Source organism: Vanacampus margaritifer, chromosome 9, assembly GCF_051991255.1.
Source record: "Vanacampus margaritifer isolate UIUO_Vmar chromosome 9, RoL_Vmar_1.0, whole genome shotgun sequence".
In the NCBI taxonomy this organism is placed as follows: domain Eukaryota; kingdom Metazoa; phylum Chordata; class Actinopteri; order Syngnathiformes; family Syngnathidae; genus Vanacampus; species Vanacampus margaritifer.
In genome coordinates this window covers 14,642,668-14,663,719 of record NC_135440.1, presented here as the reverse complement: position 1 = coordinate 14,663,719, position 21,052 = coordinate 14,642,668, and the positions used below count along the sequence as shown (strand labels likewise).

Here is a 21,052-nt window from a genome sequence, read left to right as displayed (position 1 = left end):
ATTAAATGCTTTACTTTAATTCATGAAATGATGTTTATTGCTCAAACACAACCTGTGCTACCTTAAACGTAGCCATCTGCTCTCTGCTAAAGGATCGTTTATGGTCAAAATTAATAGTGCGATTAATCTGCGTTAATTCATGATTAATGGAATATTTTTTTGTGATCAATTAATGAATTAACACTTTAACTTTGACAGCGCTATTTTTTAGTGCCGCAATAAAAATTTTTTTATTGACCTGCTACTAGTGGTGACATAACAAAATGTTCCTCCTTACAATTCCTCCACCTTGTTAACATCTAGCATGACTATTGGTAGTTGTAAGTAGTGTCAGTTTTACCTCACTAGTAACATGCAGTGTACTGTAGTAGTCTTGCTAATATGACAGTTGTCCTACTTGTGTGTAGAAATGTCATGTTATGAAACATCTTAAGGTTGATGTGCTAGTCTGCTCTTTGTACTCACTAGTAGGACAGCTTTGGCATATTTGTAGGATTACTACATATTAGTAAGGCAAAACTGAACTAGTTGAAAACTGCTTCAAGTACTACTAGTGACATGAAATTTGAGTATATATCATCTAATGCCTCAATAGCAGTACGCAGTTTTGCCTCACTAGTAACCTGTATTGTTTTTGTTTGTTTGTTTTAGTGGTATGCATAAATGTCATACAGGAGTGGGAAAGGTGTTCCTAGCACGACAATCATTTTACTAGTGTGCCTTAGATGTTCTACTAGTGTGATGAATTGTCTTACTCACAAGGGCAGTGTATATTGGGCCTCTTGAAACAACATAGGCCTAGTAATAGGACAGTTACTTATGAATCATTATTTATTATTCCCATTTATTAGTGAAGACGACATACTCGTACATGGACCTTAAGCTAGATATCCATTATATCGAATACACACTCAAATGGTGGCTTTCCCATAGTCTTGCGCCTGCAGTCAGATAAGTGCAATGCTTGACTGCCGCCACCAGGGGGCTCCTACTTGAAGGCTTGCTATGCTTTTGAATGCTCAGTGCGTTTCCACCCATCTGCAGTCTGCACATTAAATTACTCGGAGGAACTCTTCAGCATCTGTGCACTGAAACCATGGCCACCACAGGTCAGTGAATTCATTTTATATCATCAGAACATAGTCAAAAAGTTGACACAAATATTGATGCTGGGTTAAGTTCTTAAAAATATTCAAGCTGGTATTATCTTGGGAGGATCTATCCTCCATGCATTTTTAATCATGATGGTGGATTGTTGCTGCTCTCCACTACTTCTTCTGCAAGTGTGTGTGTCATTGGGAAATGTTGCTGCATTTGCCCTGAAAGAGATTTTTAGTGTAATACATTTAAAATGACATTAAAAAAAAAATTAAGCATTTTTCTGCATGGATTTGCTGAGATGCTAATAATAAATCAGAATAATATACTCAGGATAATACAATAGCTAGTGTTGGTGCTGGATTCTGCTGCACCACCTTTCTTTGTTGTGCATCTTTTCTGCTGAGAAAAGCATTGAGAGGAAGGAAAAGAAAAAAAGAACACCCCAGAGATTTGTGGAGCCAATGCTGCAACTGTACAGCATTGCACCCACCCCCTTAACACTGTTTTTTTTTTTTTATACACAGAAGCAACGATTCCAGACCATCATGACTTTGAATATGGTAATATATACTCTATGCGCAATAAAAGTATTAAATAATATCTACTTTGAGTTTATTAGATCATGTCCCCTAATAGATGATGAGACGTTGAGGACCACAGGGCTTGTCCTGGCCATTGTCATGTTTGTGGCTGGCATTTTGATAGCCTTAAGTACGTTTTGACTTATTTTATACCTTCACTGTAGTACACTCATTGGGCTCTTTATTAGGTGTACAGTCTAATGAGATCCAAAGAAATTATAACTTTACAAAGATAATGATCAGTTTGGATTAATGTTACTCAAAATGTATATGGCAGCAATGAAAAGTGGCAAGCAAAACAATTAAATGCTCTTCCACTAGATGGCAGTATGTGCAATAAACCTGCGTGTCCATGTTATTGCCGGTCATAGAAGATAATCTTTTATGTTTAACTAAAGTAAATGTGTGAATAAACTGTTTAAATATTAATATTTCAATATATATCTATACTTTTTGTGTCATTTTTATTTGATGGTATACTGTGATTTTTTTTAGCCTTAGCCCAATAAAGTTTGGAAACAATGGTGTAGAATACTAGTTACGGTATTATTATATTACAGTTGACCTTATTATTGATTATCTTGTTAAAATCCTTTTATGGTACTTCCACCATACATTTATGCTTATCTTTGCAAAGGCTTGGGTCTCATTAGATCATGTGTGTATATGACAGAGTACAGTGAGTGTACACACTGACGTATTAGTAACCAATGTATCATTCCTCAAACAGGTAACAAATGCACTAAATGTGTAAAATCCTCATCCAAGTAAGAAGTGTTTAGTGGATGCTGCGCTTGTGCATGTTGTATGAATTTGACTTTTTGAAGCAGTGGACCAACCAAAGGATACTAACCTGCATCATTCCTCAATTAAACACACACTCCCCAAGACATGGCAGAGTTGTGGAATAATATTTGTAGAACGGTCACTCGTCATGTGTTGGTACAGTGTGACGTCTAAACTTATCGCATGTCGCTTGTTTGAAAACACAAGAGTCAAAAATATAAATATATTTTGAGAAAAAGCTGCTGTTGGACAAATTTCGGTATAGACTAATTAAATGCACAATGTCAAAATCTGATCCCCTGAAAATGGATGTGCCTGATCCAATGTTGCATGTTTGAGAACCCCGAAAACAAATGCACTCATGTCTTTTATTTCCTCTTTTTGTGCCTGCAGATCATCGGATACTCCGATACCAAAGACAGACGGTGAGCTGACTAGTTTGGGGTAAAATACGACTTCTCTAACAATCTAAATGTCTCTTTTTTTCCTCCTTCATTGCAGTGCCTCCTCCAGCTGTATAGCAAATGCGGTATTTCGTCAAAGCAAAGAGAGGCCGGCGTCATGAGAACAGAAGTGTACAACATGCATAAAAGTGTTTTATGGTTGTTGGACCTCAGCTGGATGATCAATAAAAAATGTACTCAAATCTTTCTCACATTCATGGCAGGTTCTTTTGGATACACTTCAGGAATACAAAGAGGTTCATTTAAAGCACAAGTAAGTTTAGTTCGACTCTTGATGTTATAACACAGACGATGTTGACTTTGTTTATGAACATGTTTTTGTAGCTTCAATTTATTTTCATTTATATCATTTAGCTACTGGATGATTGCCATTAAGTTAATTATTCATGGGCACTCAGACAGGACCCGTCTCCACTAAGGCTCAAATATCTGGATGAATGGAAACATAACCGTTTGGCTAGATCCAAAATGAGGGGGAAATTAATCAGATCTTTAAAAATGATCAATCAACAGAGTGGCTGATTAGTGTTTTACTCACCTGAGGCATTGTTTTGGTTCCCACTCACTGAATGTGAGTGAAATAAAAGTGTCTGCCTCTTACCGTGACCTGTAATTGACAGCAACCAGTCTAACCTGCTTTCTGGCCAAAATCATCTGGGATTTATTCCAGCTCGACCGTGGCCCTGAACTAGAAAAGTGGTATGGAAAATGGATGAAATGAATTCAATGATACAAGTAGATGGTAGCATTTCCCCCCCTATCTAATATAGGCCAATAATTATTTCAACTCAAAGCTTCGGGGCTTGTTTAATTACTTAATTTTGTATCCTGTTTCCTGAACATACATTTCAAGATTCTTTTTAGGCCTTATAATCAATCAATAAATCAACAATCAATCAATCAATCAATCTTTATTTGTGTAGCACCTTTCATACAACAAAATGCAACTCAAAGTGCTTTACATAGTTTGAAAACAAATCCCCAGCCCACCGCCCACCACAATACTGACCCACAAAAAAAAGTGCATAAACAAAAATTCAAAACAAAGCAAAACAGGCTCAGCACAGCGTAACCTAGCAACAAAAACGCTATCTCGGGAAAAGGGCCAAAAGCTGCGGCAGCAGACCCAACCCCAGCTTCTGCCGCAGAGGGCTCCCTCTGCGGAAACACTGGAAAAGTAAAATTACCAGACTATAATAATTTTAACAACATAAGACCAAGCTAAAACTATATAAAAAATAATACTAAAAGAATAAAAAGAAGAGAGGTACAATAATATAAAATACTAAATGTTCAAAAATATAAATAATAATAGACCCAAGCACATAAAAACAGAAGATTAACGTAAGATTTAGTTAATAAAAGCTAAGATGAATAAAATAACTACATGAAATAAATCTTAGGTAAAAGCTACATTTGTCACACCGCGGTGAGGTTGTCTCGTCTGGGCTTTTACTGTCTTGCCATTTCCTGTTTTACTTTGAAAATTCTGACTCTCCTTTCGTTTCAGGTCACTTGCTTTTCCTCATGTGGTGCCAGTGTCAACCCTGATTCCTGATTGTGTTCACCTGTTTCCCATTACCCTCATGTGTTAAATGGTCTGCGTCTCCCCTGTCTTGTGCCAAAGTGTTTTCGTCAGAGTCACTCTAGCGCAGTCACAGTCCTCAGCCTTGTTGCCCTGTCTTGTGAACTTTTGTTTGTAACTTTGCATAGCCACAGTACAGTTTTAGTTTAGGAGTGATTTTGTTTTGTTTGTAGATTAGACAGCCTCCCTTTTGGAGCGCCTTTAGTTATAACATTTTATAACCTTTGTTTTTTCTTCTAAACAAGGAGTTTTATATTTAATAAATATCTGCCTTGGTGGCAAACTCCCATCTCTGCCCCTTAGTCCTAAATCTGCCATGCCTTGTCACCCTTAAAAATGTGTATCTTGAGCCTGTTCTTTAAAAAGCTTCTTTGCTTTGCGATGACAATGGTAAGGTCCCATGACTGGCTAGTCCAGAAAAGACTACTATATAAACCACAACTGAAAAAACTATTTAGCCTACTGAAAAACTACAAATCTACTCGTGCCTAAACATCAATGTAAGTAACATCAATGTAAGTTATCACGATGTAGTGGCTCTCGCTAACAGACAGAATTAAGTAACCAGAATTAGGTTAAAAAATTCTATATACTTACATTGATGTTTCTGCATTTGACAATTTATTATTATATTATATTATTGTTATGGGATTTTTTTTAATGGGCTTTAGGTGAACACACGCTGAATACACACACGCTCGCTCGCACGCACGCACGCACACACACACACACACGCACACACACACACGCACAAAAAAAACATTTATTAAATTTTTTTAAATTTATTTGTTTTGTTTTTTTTTAAAAAAGGAGAGCAATGATGATGTCAAATCGAATGAACAATACTGAGCTCTCCTGAGAAAAAAAAATAAAATAAATCTACTCGTGCCTTGTGTAATGCCCTAAAATGGGACCTAAACTTGCTTGTTCTCAGACTCCACATTAGCGGAGAAGTTGCTAGCATTGATCACCTTATAGCGGGTCGGCTTGACAGTTAACAGCAACATGATGGAAGATACCAGTAGCGGTCCCACAGGTAAGTGAAGCTCCTTGTGGGCTTGACACCAGAGAAAACATGTGTTGAACTTGTGAAAATTATGCAGATAAAGTTCCTATTGGCTATTGGTTGTCGCTGACGGTAAAGGCTGATCAGATGCTAACAGTTAGCTGCTGAACGTAAAGTACAATAAGTACTTAACTAATTACAGAGTTGATTGAGATACATTACATATACTGTACATTTGTGGCCAAGTTTGTCAAATGCATCTTGTTACTCAAAGTTGTGTCAGCTGTTGTTTTATATTTTAAAAAAACAAAACAAAAAAGCTGGCAAAATAACACACATGAGTCACAGATCTCATTTCAACATTTATTTTTCTCACTGAAATTACATTCAAAAGCAACTTGGACCCTTCTTGGTGGTTTCTGGTCATGACACTGAAGATGTCAGGAATTTTCTGGTGTTGAAAGTGAACTTAATGTATTCCTAAAGAGTGAATGTCAAGTTGTTACAACTTTCCTGTGAGTGCTTCAATTTCCCCACACTGCTCATTTATATTGTAGACAATCACAAGAATACCCCAAACATGACTAATTGTTTAGGTCATGACTCATCACTAGCATGTAATGTGTGAATGTGTCACGTTTGGTCATAAGACGCAGAACAAACAAAAGTAAAAGTAGTTTTACACAGTAAAAACAGATTGACAAGTAAGATGCTTACAGAAGAGCAGCGAGTCTACAGTTTGCTCACTTTCAACGTGAGCAATATCAATGTAAGTAAATGTGCTGATTGAATTCAGCATGTTAATATATTATCATTATCGTCAACCCAATCCGCATGACAAAGAGTCCTTGAGGTCAGACCGTTGATTTCACGGAAATCAAAGAGTTTCTGAAAAATGAGAACGTTGTCATCTCTCTGGCATTTGTAACTTTGACTTAACCAAATGGTGAAATGAAAACTTTAAGGAGATACACAAACACAAGCTTGAGATACGATATAAAAAAACATCCTTTTCCAATAATGATAATAATAACAATAAAAATGCTTTATTTTTTCTTTTAGATATATTTCAAAAGGCATGACTTTTTTTTAATGAAAAAAAAGTCCTCTTCATAGAAAATAGCACAAAAATATAAATATTAAATTTGAAAAGCAGCTAAATTGTGAATCATTGTAAGAGTTTAAATCCAATGTGAATTAGCCTCTGATTTTCACACTTGTATGTCATTGGAAAAAAAAATATTTTCTTAACAGAAGATTTTTCAATCAATCATTCATAGTTTTGGGGGGCCGCCGGACGCCGACGAGTCGAAGTGCTGCGTTTCTTCAGCATGAGTTTCAGCTGAAAGAAAATTGAAACAATATACAGAGGCTTGCAAAAGTTTTCAAACACCTTGACCTTTCCCACTTTTGGTCATGTTAGAACCATAAACGTAAATGTATTTTATTGGAAACAGGTGTGTGATTGAGGGCCACATACTATGAATAAAGTATATTACAATGATTGTTGAATTACTTTTTCAAATGTATTTATGGAAATAATAGGGTGAGTGTTTGGTTAGATGTTTTATTTATTTATTCATTTGCATTTTACATATTTTTACAAATATCTTATTAAGTAATTGGTTAACTAATTGCAGTGATTTTAATTATACAAATACTGTTTGGAAATGAGAGTGCTACTACTTCATTAATAAAATAACAAACTATTTGAATTATTGTGTTTTGCAATCATGCCATGATTTTTCCATTTTTGGACAATGGCTTGAACAGTGTCCCGTGACATTTTTGAAGCTCGGGATTTTCTTTTTTCCTTTTTTGTCCACCTTCCCCACAACTTTACCTGTCTGGTGTTTTCCTTTGGCTTCCTGTTTGTTCCTTTATATTTTCTAACAACCTACTGAGGTCTTTACAGAACTTTAAACTGCCATTAGCTCAAAAGGTATACGTACTTTACTGATTAGGTGACTTCTGAAGGGGAGTTCCTGTCATAGATTTTATTTAGGAGTTTCAGAGTAAAAAGGAGTTGAATACTTTGACATGATTTTTTTTGTGGGGGAAAAACAATGGAAACCATGTATCATTTTCTTTCCACTTCACAATAATGTGTGACGTTGGTTCAGTCTTTCACATGAAACCGCAATAAAATACATTTGCGATCAGGAAAACACAACTAAATTACAATAAAATGCTTGAACATGGAAACAGAGTGAAGACTAGAAAGAAAACAAAAGGGATGACATCATTGGGGTTGGATTTTGCTTGAGCAGTTCCTCTTTCTAATACTAGACTGATAAAACAGGCTCATATGTGACCCTGAAGGCAACTGCATTTTATTTAAAAAATCAACTCACTCAAAATTTTAATATTATTGAGATACTATGTTTGTCCTGCATATCATTCCAAATTCACCCAAAAATTATTAAGCCAACTCATGTTGTAGCGTAGGGTTGGTTGTAAAAGACCCAGTATAAGCACAACTAAGACGTGTCTGCCATCTAGTGGTGATTGGTGATATTACAACATAAAACTACAGTAGATGCCTGCATATTTGTAGTTAAACACTCACAGATTTGCCTATTGCATAATGCAGATTTCTTTATTTATTTTTTTTCCCCCTCAATATTTTGTAAAAATATATTTCGTTTTTCCCGGGATTCTTTTCCCTAGCTTTCCCGTTTTTAAAAACATATATTGAATGTTTATAAGTGTTTTTTGAAGAATTGTTTGGATTCAAAAAAAAAAAAAACTCCCCAATTTCCTTCTTCTTAATTTTGTAATTAATCAAGGGGCCACTCAAGAGAATAGGCGGCCGGTTGCAAGTTAATTATATCAAACCTGATGATTTGATTTTTAAAAGAGACAGGTGGGCCAGGTCATTCATAATGAAGGCAAAAATAAAAATGAATAATTAAAAGTTGAAATATCGATTGTAGCTCACCTGTTCCCCTTGCAAGCCGCTCTGGAGAAGATGCGCCGGCAGGCCGTTCTCCATGTTGCGGATGCTAGGATCAGCTCCTCTGCTCAGTAGCAGCCGCAGGATCTCCTCCTGCCGGGGGTTGCCATGGAGACAGGCCGCCATGTGTAAAGCCGTGTGGCCGTGTGCCTTCAAGCAGAAATGCGGGCAATGAGTCACGCTGTCCACTCAACGACTTCACACAGTGAAAACGTGGACTCACTTTCATGTTGACGAAATCTTTCACATTATGAATGGGGATGCTGAGCAGATAGTGGAGCAGATTGACATTCCCTTCCTTCACAGCTAAGTGCAACACCGTTTTGCTGCTTTTGATTTCCTGCGATTTGACAATTGGGAGATATTGGGGTTGTGCGACGTAACAAAACCATATTAAATCTCACTGGAACATGCAAATAGGACTAGAAAGAAAACAAAAGTCATGACATCAATGTGGTTAGATTTGGTAGTTCCCCTTTTTTAATATAACACTCACTGGATGAAACATTACCGCCATTACTATCTGTTAGACTACAAAATTAACGGTGCTCAATTTTGATTGGCACTGTCAAAGAGTTTTTTTTAAATATATTTAGTATTCTCTCTCTCTCTCTCTCTCTCTCTCTCTCTCTCTCTCTCTCTCTCTCTCTCTCTCTCTCTCTCTCTCTCTCTCTACCTGGCTGAGTGGTGAGGCGCCCGCATTGAGAAGCATCTCCACACAGGAGAGCTTCTCTGCAGCTTTGGCCTGAAGGTTCACATCCGCCATCCCATAGGCAAACAAATCCTTCATGGTGGCACTGTGAGAAATGGCTGCACAGTGCAGAGGGGTCATACCTATAGACAATGGCATAAAAGACAAATGATGACAATATCAGTACAATAACAGCTGCATCGACGATTACAATACAGTACAAATTAATGAACAATGAGTCCAATCAAATCTAAGCACTATTAGTAAAAGTGTTATGATGGCAACAGTTTGAACAAATGCATTAATTTGACCTTTTTTTTTTTTATGTTTTAAAATTATAACATAAAAATATGTCCTTATGTAGTGGCTAGTGAGACATTACCTTCGAAGTCTCTGGCCTCGAGGTTGACTGCGGGTCTGTTGGACAGAATTACCTGGAAGAAATTTAATTCATTTATATTGTTTATGAATTTTACAGAGGATTAATGATCACAGCAAGCCCTATATACCTGACAAATATGCTAGTAGCTCGCTATATCTTTTGCTATGTTCATTTGATACAAGGCTTTAACAGAATGACTACACACCTAAAAATGTAGAACTGAAGAAGACTTTAGGATTAAAGATGAAATTCAGAAAGAGTTCAGAAGCCTCGATTGAACCTTTTTCGGATTACCCTGACCTGGGTGACTGAGTATCTACACAGAAACCTTAAGAAACTAGTATCACCAAATTTTTATATTTTATCTTACCTGCAGTATCCTTGGTAAGCCATCGTGGGCGGCCAAGTGAAGAGCACTTTGTCCTTTGACGTCGCAAGTGTTGATGTCTGCTCCAAATGACAACAGATCTTGAACAATATCCGGCTGGTTTGCTGTCACTGCCACCAGTAAGGCAGTCTGAAACAAAATAAAAATAAATACTATATATAGCTTGCTACTATAAGCTTTTTATTATAATGTCATGTCTGCTCACAATTCAAGAACATGTCCATGTATTAAAATTGTTTTTCCGTACTTTGCCTTTGTGCTCTTTGGCATCAAGCTTGCCCAAATCCCTCAGCTTCTCAGCCGCAGCAAAGGCCCACTCCCTGAGACCCTTAGCAGCGTAGATATGCAGGATACTGACCCAAAACAAACAAACAAACAAAAAAATTAAGCAACGACGCATACCGGGTATTTTAAGTGTTCGACTCTGATAATCATGAAAAAAGTATGCAAAATGTAAATATATTGTCATGAAATTATCCATCCATCTGTTGTGCGTATATAGTACTTTTCCTGTTGAGGGTCAGCTGGAGCCTATCGCAACTGACTTTTGCACCCTGGACTGGTCGTCAGCCAATCACACGGCACATATAGAAAAACAACTCAAATACGGACATTTTTGTTTTCAATTAGCCAAACATATGTTTTTGCGATGTGGGAGGACGCAGAAAACCCACGCAAGCTCCACACAGGAAGGCTGAGTCTGAAATTTGACATTTAAACCTCAGAGCTGTGAGGCAAACGCGCTAACCACTACACACTATGCTGTCATTTTAAAATCATTATAATCAAAATAAACATGAAAAAAACACTTTATTTTTATTATAATAACCAAAACTTGGAAACTCCAGTTATAATGAGTGGCTTTTTAATTGTGACACATGACCACAAATGTGTGGGAAGCCCTTCTATTCTTACATTTGACCCAGTTCCCTTTTAGAGCCGAATATATTCCACATATAACTCACCGACTTTTGTTTTTCTTTCTACGATTACCAGACGTCAACACACACAGACAGTTCGGCTGCAAAATAGTAATAAATAGTCATTCATAAAAATGTAAACAAATGTGTGGGTTGTGAATAAATTGATGTTATCTGTGTTGTTATCAAATAGTTTTCTTAGTCACATCACATTTGTATGACTTCAATGGACGCATTCATTTGTTACCCAGTGTTCAATGGGGGAAAACTATCAAGGTAATCAATACAGTGGAAAGAAAAACAACATCACCATTTCAGAAGTAACAGAAAGACTTGTAAACTACATGTTTGCTGGATGCTTTTTGCAGTGAAAGAAAATACGTTTTTGAAAAGCATACCGATTCAAAAACAACAAATACATGAGGAAACAGTGTAAACAGCCATTCATCCTTAAAATGTATGTATTTCTGTGTGTCTGCCTGCCTGCGTATCTATCTATCTATCTATCTATCTATCTATCTATCTATCTATCTATCTATCTATCTATCTATCTATCTATCTATCTATCTATCTATCTATCTATCTATCTATCTATCTATCTATCCATCTATCTATCTATCTATCTATCTATCTATCTATCTATCTAGTTAACTAGCTAGCTACCTAGCAACCTAGCTAGCTATGGGTACGTTAGGGAAATTAATTCCGACACCCTAACATCACTCTGAGAACGGTCAGAGTGAAGCAGTGCACACTCATAGTGTATTATGTTCGTAGACAGGTGTTCGACGTGAAAACGGACGGATCGTTTAGCGAGTTTAGCATGTTTGTGAATTTGGTCGACGTAATCCTGTCTGAAACAGTTGGCTTCCCTCTATATTTACATCATTTTTTTTTTACATTCTGACAAAGAAGGAGATTAAAGTACAGTAACGAAATGCAAATACTTGGTGCAGTTCACACAATCGCAAAGATGACCACTCACGTGTCTCCATCCTCATCCTGGCAGATGATTCTACCGTGGTCCATGTCTCTCAGCAGCATCCTGGCCTTCTCTAGCGTCCCGGTATCTAGCCATGACCCGAAAGTAGACTGAGCGCCCTGAGTCGGCCCCAGAGGGGGCCAAGTAGAAGCCACACTCTCCTGTGCAGCTGCCATCAGACACTCCTGCTCAAAAGAAAATCAGGTCAGTCAACTTTAAATCATTCATGCAAATGCTTTTCACAATAGACTCTATCTTCAGAAGGCATTTTCCTCACATAAGATTGAGATGCAAATCCCTGAAGCTGCTGGTGGGAGCTGAAATCTGTATCTGTTGGGACATCATAGCCTACAGGAAAGCTTGTTCCGGGTTGATTTGGGTCATAAGAGAGAGCTGACTCCTGCATTTGGGCCCACTGCTCAGAGCTCAGAGCTGGCATGTCTGGGTAGATGCTTGATGCGCCTGAATAAGAAATGAGAGAGAGAGAGAGAGAGAGAGAGAGAGAGAGAGAGAGAGAGAGAGAGAGAGAGAGAGAGAGAGAGAGAGAGAGAGAGAGAGAGAGAGAGAGAGAGAGAGAGAGAGAAGCCCAGATGATGATGTTTTCAGGAAATATCAATATACATTGAATATACTGTAGGTGGACTGTAAAGTAGTACTGTACTATTTTTAAGGCTTACCTGAGCAGGTCAGTTGTTCTGATGCTGGCAGGTGCTGAGAGAATAAATACAGGAAAAAAGTTAGTAGTACACAATACTGTACTCTGTACTGTAGTAATACAAAGATCCTTAGTAAGATGTTTTCTTACAGTAAGCATGTTATGAGTCTGACCAGCGGGACCGGTTGCGTTTGTGGGGTAGGAGGTAAACCCTGAGGACGTCTCTCGCTTCCTCTTCTGTTCCAATAGTTTTTTCACTGTTGGCAGAGTGCAGCATGGCTTCTCCTTTGGCACTGTGTGACGACAATAGTTTCATGCTGAATTGACTTATTTTTTTAATATACAATATAATTGTTATTTTTTTGTTTGTTATATGGTGTCAAAGAAATGTTCATCCCTTGTTTGTGTGGGTTTTCTGCTGGTATTGTGGGGTCCTCCAACATTTCAAAAACCTCTGGCCTAAAGTCAGCTGAGATAGTCTACTCATGAGAAAAAGTGCCGTCATAAAGTTTGAAATACTGATATTAACTCTTTGACTCTTTCAGAAAAGGGATGCCGTGGGTGCCAGCCGATTTAAGCTTTTTGACTGATCTTTCAAGGTCCACAGAAAATTATGTGTTTGGACTATGGAAACACACATACTACCAAATGAAAGATTGGACTCTCATCTTTCATCAGAAAAAAAAAGTTGTTGTTTGTTTCTACCTTATTCCGTTTTTCAGTAATCAACAATAGAAAATGGTTAGTTTCACCTCTGTTTTGAAACAAACGTATTTTAACGTCTTTGGCACTCCTCCATAGGATTTTACTAAACGTTATTTAACGTTTTTGGCAGTCAAAGAGTTTTAAAGATCTATTAATCTATGCTATAGCACGCTGATGTTTCTCCATTACCTATTTAAATCTATTATTGTCTGATTATGCTGTGCTTTGGTTGATATTTCCTTTGGCAGGTAAATGAGTGCAATAGGGAAAAAAATCATTCACATCATACAACGTTTCCACTCCGTGATCTGACACATGAGGTTTAACCGAAAACCTGCACAATGGGATTGCCTACAATCTTTTCTATGACATCGTCCTGTGTGGCTCTGTTAAACTCACAGAACACAAACCACATCTTCCTTTAGTGTCACATTGGCACGTTCGCTTCTCTAATTCGACTTCACAGCACTACAGTTGCTGTTGTGCTCTGATGTTTTGATGTTTCATGGGCAGTAATGCTGTGTTAATTTGGGGGCTTTTAATGGTTTATTTGAACAGTTCTGTTTCCTGGGTTGAATGATTGTATAACATACAACTTATGTGAGTTTTAAATCAATAACTGGGGGCATTCAAAATAAGTCAGAACAAATAAACTTAATACACGACACCCAAACTAACATATTTTAAATGTCACTAGTTAAGTTTCACCTTGTTTTGTTTTTTTGTTTTCTTAACCGTCAACAGACTTCTAACATGATTCTGGCTGGATAGTTGACGCTTGATTGGATTGGTAGAGTTCATTGGTTGGTTGGGTTCTTGGCATAGACAAAGCTTTTAAGCATACTCCACATAATTGGATTTATTTTGGGGCTTTTGGAATAGCATTCTGGGATCTTAGTGTTGTGCTTTATCCATTCTAAAACCAACTTTGATGTACGTTAGGGGTTGCTGTCCTGTTGCAACACTCAATTATGTGTAGGTTTTAATTATCTAGCTGTTCATTTGAAGTGAATTTTAAGAATTTTGGGGGTATTCAGACTCGAAGTCCTTCTTCACTGTTCTGTCCAGTGGTACCACTGGCAGCGAAATAGTATATAGTACTTTTAGTACATATAACCAAGGCAGAGTGCCTTTGGTGCCAAATCACACCTTGATGTGGCAATGATCTGTGAAGATGCCTCACACCCGGGACACCCCTTGGAGAATTTATCACCTATTTTACATTCTAAGGCACAGCTCATAGGATTAAGAATGAACCATTACTTTGGATTGCACTTGGCCATTGTAACACTATTTTACAAATATAATTTGCAGATAATACAATGGCCACATCCAATATGGCGGACGTACTGACGTATCGCACATAAGGGCCACCACCTCCAGGTGGTGTCTGCAGCAGAAGTTAAAATATATAAAATTGGCAATTAGTGACATTGAAATGTGTCCCTCCTCAAATGCCGTAATGAGAATGTGTCAGTCTACCGCAGCTCTAGTTATTATTTGGGGAACTTATTATTAATTTGTGTAAACACAACTGATGGTGATTATTGTGTTTTCTTTCTCAGTGGTACTAAAATATGAGGACCTCAATAACAGAAAATAATGGCAAACTTCTAACTCCAAATTTACAATAGGTCCTTGTGCAGTTGTGTTAAATGCCCCCCTAAAGGTCACTTTATATGACTAATGACTATTGAATTTCATGCTTGAGTTCAAAAGGTGCTACTAGAACACATCACTCACTCTGAGACATTTAATCCTCACATGGAAATGTCAACTTAGGTCACATGATGCAATACAAAAAAAACCCATTCAAGTTTCAAGAATTTGCTCCTTACGTTACCATTCAATCACAGGACATTATTGTATTAAGTTATCGACCAATTAAATAAGTAATGAGGGATCGGGATAGACCCCTGAGCTGACCTTGAATATTAATTCCTGACTTTAGCACAACATTTTGTACAATTCTTTATGGAGTGGCCATACAGCTGTACAGCAGGTGGCCAGTTGTCCATACGTTGGAACATACATTTGAATTTAAATGTGTGCTCCTTGGGGTTAGGGTTAGGGTTGCCCTTTGCTATATTCAAAAACGGCAGTGGAAAACCCTGGACACTGAGTCATCTGTGTGGGAGGGAAGACGGGGATTCCAGTGGCCTTTTTCTCTTCTGGCCTCCCTCCTCACAGACCGAAAGAAGATAAAGAAACTGGGCCAATTTCCTCATTTTGTGGTCTAACAGATTAAGAGAGCATGAAAAAATGTGTAAGAATAAATAAATAAAAAACAGAGAGCAAGAAAGAGAAGTAATATATGTTTTACATACTATCTGTACACCATCACTATATTTATATTTATATCTTTACAGAAGTTGTAGAAAAATGTGAAACAAAAATACTAAGAAAATGATGAGTAAAGGATTCATTGTAACATCAACATTCACTGGTTGGAAAAGTCATGAATGAAAAAAGTGATGAAAATGTACTCACCTTTATCAAAGTGCATGTCTCTGAGCTCGTGGTCTTGGTTGATTTTAGATGGATCAAACAGCAGCTGCTCGACCGGCGTGCAGATGTTTGTTGTATGACGTGTGCTTGTCTGAAGTCTGTCTGGCGTCTTGTTGACTTCTAACAACTGCCTGTACACTGAACACATCCTCACCACACACACACACGTGTGTGCGTGTGTGTTATCCACGCCCTTTCGTGTGAGCGTGCGCTTGTGTGTGTACTTCCCACTTTAACTAAGATGGCTCTAATGTAATGAACTATGTAATGATAGTAATAATAATAATAATAATAATAATAATAATAATAATAATAATAATAATAATAATAATAATAATAATAATAATTTTAAAGCTATGCCCTTGATAAAGTACAGGATTGATGTTGAAATATTGTCGATAAAAGTAAGTACAGAGCATAACATACAATGACCTAAGGACATTGTTAGTCATGGAGTTATAATAATAATAAATTCAATAATATACTGTACTGTACATATATCTTGCTAAATACTAAAGTTTCCCTCTCACGTGGTAAAATAACATGAAACTAAATACTTGCATGGCATAAACAAGGTAGCCAGATAATAATTATAAAGATTAACTTGAACAAGCATAATGCAAATATGGAACATGTGGCACAAAACTTTTGTGTAGTTTGTAATTTCGTTAACAAAATATAGCTCAATGGGGTAGTAAGATTTCCAAATAACTTTTGATAGAATAATTATGATTATTGTTATTGTTATTATTACTATTAAACTCCTCTTCTGTACATTTCATTTCATTTATTTACCATTGTTAAAGGGGGAGGAAAGAGAGAGAGAGAGAGAGAGAGAGAGAGAGAGAGAGAGAGAGAGAGAGAGAGAGAGAGAGAGAGAAGGAAAAAAAAAGATAAGGTAGACTTACTCCAGGTCACCTTATAAAACAATAAGTCAATTGATCGAAATCACATTTGATAAAATTGTAAAATTAGGAATAAAACGGTAACAAATTGGAAAACCAATATCAGACTAACATGAATTTGCTAGTCTGAGAAGATGTTGAGAAGATGTGTTCAGTAAGCTAACAAAAGTAGGAAACATTTATCAGCGAAATTGTTTTTCTTTACCTTGTGACAAGTTGTCAAAATGGGCAATCCATGTACAGTATATGGTCGGGTAGTATAGAGTCAGATTCACTACGAGTTTTAATCGATCATTGTGCCATAAATGACTGCGGAGTGCAGACAATGTGAATTCTAACTGCAGCGTTTGATACCGTGATCTAGTGGCTCAGTTATAGCACCTAGTGGCAGTAGTGGTAGCGCTCTGGATTTGGTTCTACACAGCACGGGCGGCACAGTAACTATTGTCTCGTTAAAATACAGTAGGCTACCTCAGTGTTAATTAAAAAATAAAAAAAATTAAAAAAATACTGTATTTATTATTGTAAGCCACTGTGACATTATTCACAGTTTGAACATTAAAAATGTGCTATAGGAAAATGAAATTAATTAAATAATAATTTAATTAAAAAGTATTGTACATAAGCGTTGAATAGAAAATTATACCATAACTCATTCACTGCCATTGACGGCTATAGACGTCAAAAATTCATTTCTATTAGTTTAACATTTTTCTCGCTTTTGTTAAGAAGAGTTATGAAAACCTAGATTTTTTTGGTTATTGTATTAGAACAGATATAAAATTTGCGACTAATCGTGAGTTAACTAGTGAAGTCATGCGATTAATTACGATTACAAATTGTAATTGCCTAATGCCCCTAATTTTTAATAATCTTTTCTAAAAAAATTTTTTAAAAAGATTAGAAAAAATAAAATAAAAAAATAATCAAAATTATTGTTTTTGTTGTTGTTTTTTAAAGAAAAGATTATTAAAAATTAGGGGCGTCAGGATTTTAATCGTAATTAATCGCATGACTTCACTAGTTAATTCACGATTAATCACAAATTTTATATCTGTTCTAAATGTACAAAAAAAATCATACTCTTGTTAACAAAAGTGGCTGGGAATGTTAAACTAATGGAAATAGTTAAAATAGATTTATGACGTCTATAACCGTCAATGGCAGTGAACAAGTTAATAAATATTCAAGAAAAAAAACTGTTCTCAAAGCTTAAATGCAAATGTATTGTACATGAAAGTTTAATACAAATAAATACCGTTAAATATACATTTTAGAGTTCATTTTAAGATTCTCTTATTTGTTTTTAGATATCAAAATGGTCTTGCCTTTCTGTGCTGCTCCATATATGCTCCTGACAGGTGCTAAGGCGCTCTATAAAATATGTTTTTGTACTTAGGTACAGATTGGGAGTGTACAGGTTGGCACTCAGAGTAGCAGCACAGTATAACACATTATAACACAGTACACTAGTACAGGTAATGGGTGAATTCTTGTACGGACAGCGCCCTCCACTGTTAAGAAGGGAGAACCGACGTTGAAAAGGACAAAGAGGGTGGGGGCCAGTTGTTAGCGACAGCAAAGTCAAAACTCCAGACGCATTTTAAGTTGCATCTTCACCTTCTGGTTCGTGGATGGCACATCACCCACAGGTAAGAGCATTTAAATTCGTCCATCCATATAAAAGTGTATGGCGGAATTGTGACAATAATACACGTAGATCATTTGTCTTGATCATCAAGTCATGAGTTATAATTCAGAATTTACACCAATAAACTCTGAACAATACGAGAAATAGCTGGCGTAAGACCGAAAGCTCATAAATCACAATTTGGAAAATGTCATATATTTGTTTAAAAAATCTACACTTTTGGTCATTTGTGTAATGTCTTCTTTTTCTTCTTTTTTTACACACAAACTATTGACTAATCGAACGTGTTTCAAATAGCTTGCTCTCATTGGTGATTCAATGTTAATGGTTGAACAAATGTGCCGTTTTGGGTGTCTCCTAAAAAGTGATGATTTTGGAGGTAGAAGGTTTACATTATATTACAGTATATTATATGATATTATATGATATTATATTATGATATATTATGATATATTATAATATATTATAATATATTATATTATATTATTATTAAATCTATCAATCTATCTATCCTTTCAAATATTTATTTTATTTGCTTAATTCTTTATTTCGTCTTTCAGAAAGTCCACAGCAAAGCACAGGGACAATGGCATGGAGCAAATTATGTGTCCTGTTCTTCTCTTTACTTTGCAGTAAGTACCGGTATTACTTTCATTTGTTTCTCGTGAATTGGACTTTCCTGAGCAGGAAGGAAAACCACAACCTAATTTCAATCCGGAAATAATGCCTGCCAAAAGGTAAAGTGTTTCAAATGTGGAGGTCTTATGATTGAGATGTGTTTCTTTTTCTCTTTTAAAGACCGGACTGTGGCCTCTAGAGGTAAGTGCATTGATAAAAGTGCACACACAATTCAGCAGGACATGTACAAGCCAAAACATTAGGTACACCTGCACAGTCTACTGCAAGGTTTCCCAAGCTTATGATCCGGACCAGTGGTGGGCACTACAGTAACAAAGTACATTTAGTTGTTTACTGTATAAGTACAGTTTTTGAGGAGCAGTACTTTTAGGGGTTCCTCAGGGTTCGATTTTAGTGCATTTGCTTATTTGTTTATGTTGGTGAACCATATAGAAGGCTCGGGGACCGGACTGTGTTGCGATGAAAAGTAGTTTGAAAGCGTCTATATTTTTAAATGTTAATACTTTTGCATATTTACTAAAGTCCAAATTTGGCTTTTATTGATGTAACATTTGACCCCGATGACCTGTACTTTGACCCAAGTAGACCTAATGGAGTTGTTTATTTTGTCCGCTACTGGTCAGGATAAAAAATGTTCATTTATATTGTGGAATAAAATGCTGTCAAATTATATTGTAGTAATAGAGTTGTTTTGCATCACAATGAAATGTGTTTCTAATATGTTGTCGTTTGTCATCTCGCCAAATAAGGCAAAATATTAAAAACATTTCCAAATATAGTGCAGTTCTACACCACAGTCAACAACACCCACAATAACAAACATGGTGTTTAATGGATACATCTCTGCTCAGGCTTGATTCAATTTTTCCATGGCTTATTTTTTGCGCCCACTCACCATGTGTTTTGTGTGGTCTACCCAGCAGACAACCCAGTGTCATGCTACAAGATTGAGCCTGGCATGCTAGCAGGTATTATAAGTGCAGATGTGCTGTTGACCATCGTCCTCGTCAGCATCGCCTACCGCTATGCCCGCATTCAGCATCGCAAAAATCACAAGCCCCGAGAAAAGGGTAAGGCAGTAGTGTGTGCGCGTGCATGTTCCAGTAGATGATTCATTATTTCTCCCCACCACCCCTTGTGACGTCTCTTCACAGATGATCACAAAGTGTATATGAATGTTCGAACTTCAAGCAAATCCTGACTGTCAGCTCCACAAGGAAACAAAAACAGAAAAAAAAAAAAAAGAGAGAGAAAGAAAAAACAACATCAACAACAAAAGGATGAAGTCCAATTCTGCCTGAAAGGGAATGGGAACAAGAAAAGCTACACTGCTACTTAACCTTAAGACTCAATAATAACAAGTTCCCAGAGAGCAATGCAAATGATTTAGCATGGTGGCATTACCATAAGAAACAATATGTGTTACGATTTTAACAACACGAATACACAAATGTGGGAAGTAAACAATACTAACACTGGTAAGACAGTATATACCAGAAATGGTAATAAACGATATACCAACAATGATAATGAACAAAATAGCGATAATGGTAAAGAAGAAGCAAGCACATATTTACACAGACAGAAAGCACTGATGTCATCTTAACACAAGGAATTCTCAATATATTGTGACCAGACCATTCGTTTAAATAACAGTTTAAATTGACAATTTTTCTGAGGACTACGATTGTTCAAAGTGCTGAACAACTTTACTTTTTTTACTTTATTCTGATAGAATTTGATGTTTTCCCCTAATATTATTATGGCTGTGTTCTCATATTATCTTATTACCAAAAAAAAACTTAATGTTTTCACTTTATTCTTACAAAATGAATTTTTCTCCTATTATGACTTTTTTTCCTCATATGTGAACTATGTTTTGCCTTTATTTTTTATTAATTGTATTTTTTTTTACTCCCAATATTATGACCTTTGTGTCACAGAATGACAATATACATATTGTATATACAGTTTAATATATGTCTGTGTAACCATTATTGCAACAAATAAAAATTTCCAGATATTCTATACTAAGCATGAAAATAAGTGAAATGAGGAAACGTAAATAGCAACTTCTCTTTAATGGATTCCCTCCTCCTCAAAATACAATCACATGTCCACATGCAAGCCTCACTTCTTGTCTAAGT

General features: G+C 36.4%; 3 protein-coding genes across 4 annotated transcripts; 2 read left to right on the top strand and 1 right to left on the bottom strand.

Moving 5' to 3' along the window:
* The first annotated feature begins 1,037 nt into the window (after positions 1 to 1,037).
* Positions 1,038 to 4,679, top strand: LOC144058034 (uncharacterized). Of its 2 annotated transcripts, XM_077576226.1 has the most exons (6): positions 1,038 to 1,109; positions 1,626 to 1,661; positions 1,738 to 1,812; positions 2,862 to 2,893; positions 2,970 to 3,185; positions 4,443 to 4,679. In XM_077576226.1, exons 1-6 carry the CDS (start codon positions 1,097 to 1,099, stop codon positions 4,488 to 4,490), a joined length of 420 nt encoding a protein of 139 aa, XP_077432352.1. In that variant the 5' UTR covers positions 1,038 to 1,096; the 3' UTR covers positions 4,491 to 4,679. The 2 variants fall into 2 exon arrangements, with proteins under 2 accessions (XP_077432352.1, XP_077432355.1); XM_077576229.1 differs by lacking the exon at positions 1,738 to 1,812 and having other exon boundaries at positions 1,039 to 1,109.
* A 1,225-nt stretch (positions 4,680 to 5,904) lies between these two features.
* On the bottom strand, positions 5,905 to 15,708 carry nfkbid (nuclear factor of kappa light polypeptide gene enhancer in B-cells inhibitor, delta). The gene is made up of 12 exons (XM_077576041.1): positions 15,693 to 15,708; positions 12,648 to 12,790; positions 12,520 to 12,553; positions 12,120 to 12,304; positions 11,846 to 12,027; positions 10,188 to 10,293; positions 9,923 to 10,069; positions 9,553 to 9,604; positions 9,156 to 9,313; positions 8,703 to 8,819; positions 8,465 to 8,629; positions 5,905 to 6,865 (listed from the first exon to the last, which is right to left on the bottom strand). The coding sequence occupies exons 1-12, from the start codon at positions 15,706 to 15,708 to the stop codon at positions 6,794 to 6,796; spliced, it is 1,377 nt and encodes a 458-aa protein (XP_077432167.1). The 3' UTR covers positions 5,905 to 6,793.
* A 2,485-nt stretch (positions 15,709 to 18,193) lies between these two features.
* On the top strand, positions 18,194 to 20,933 carry hcst (hematopoietic cell signal transducer). Its single transcript, XM_077575644.1, has 5 exons — positions 18,194 to 18,267; positions 18,827 to 18,898; positions 19,065 to 19,085; positions 19,829 to 19,975; positions 20,060 to 20,933. The coding sequence occupies exons 2-5, from the start codon at positions 18,853 to 18,855 to the stop codon at positions 20,104 to 20,106; spliced, it is 261 nt and encodes an 86-aa protein (XP_077431770.1). The 5' UTR covers positions 18,194 to 18,267; positions 18,827 to 18,852; the 3' UTR covers positions 20,107 to 20,933.
* Positions 20,934 to 21,052: the final 119 nt, after the last annotated feature.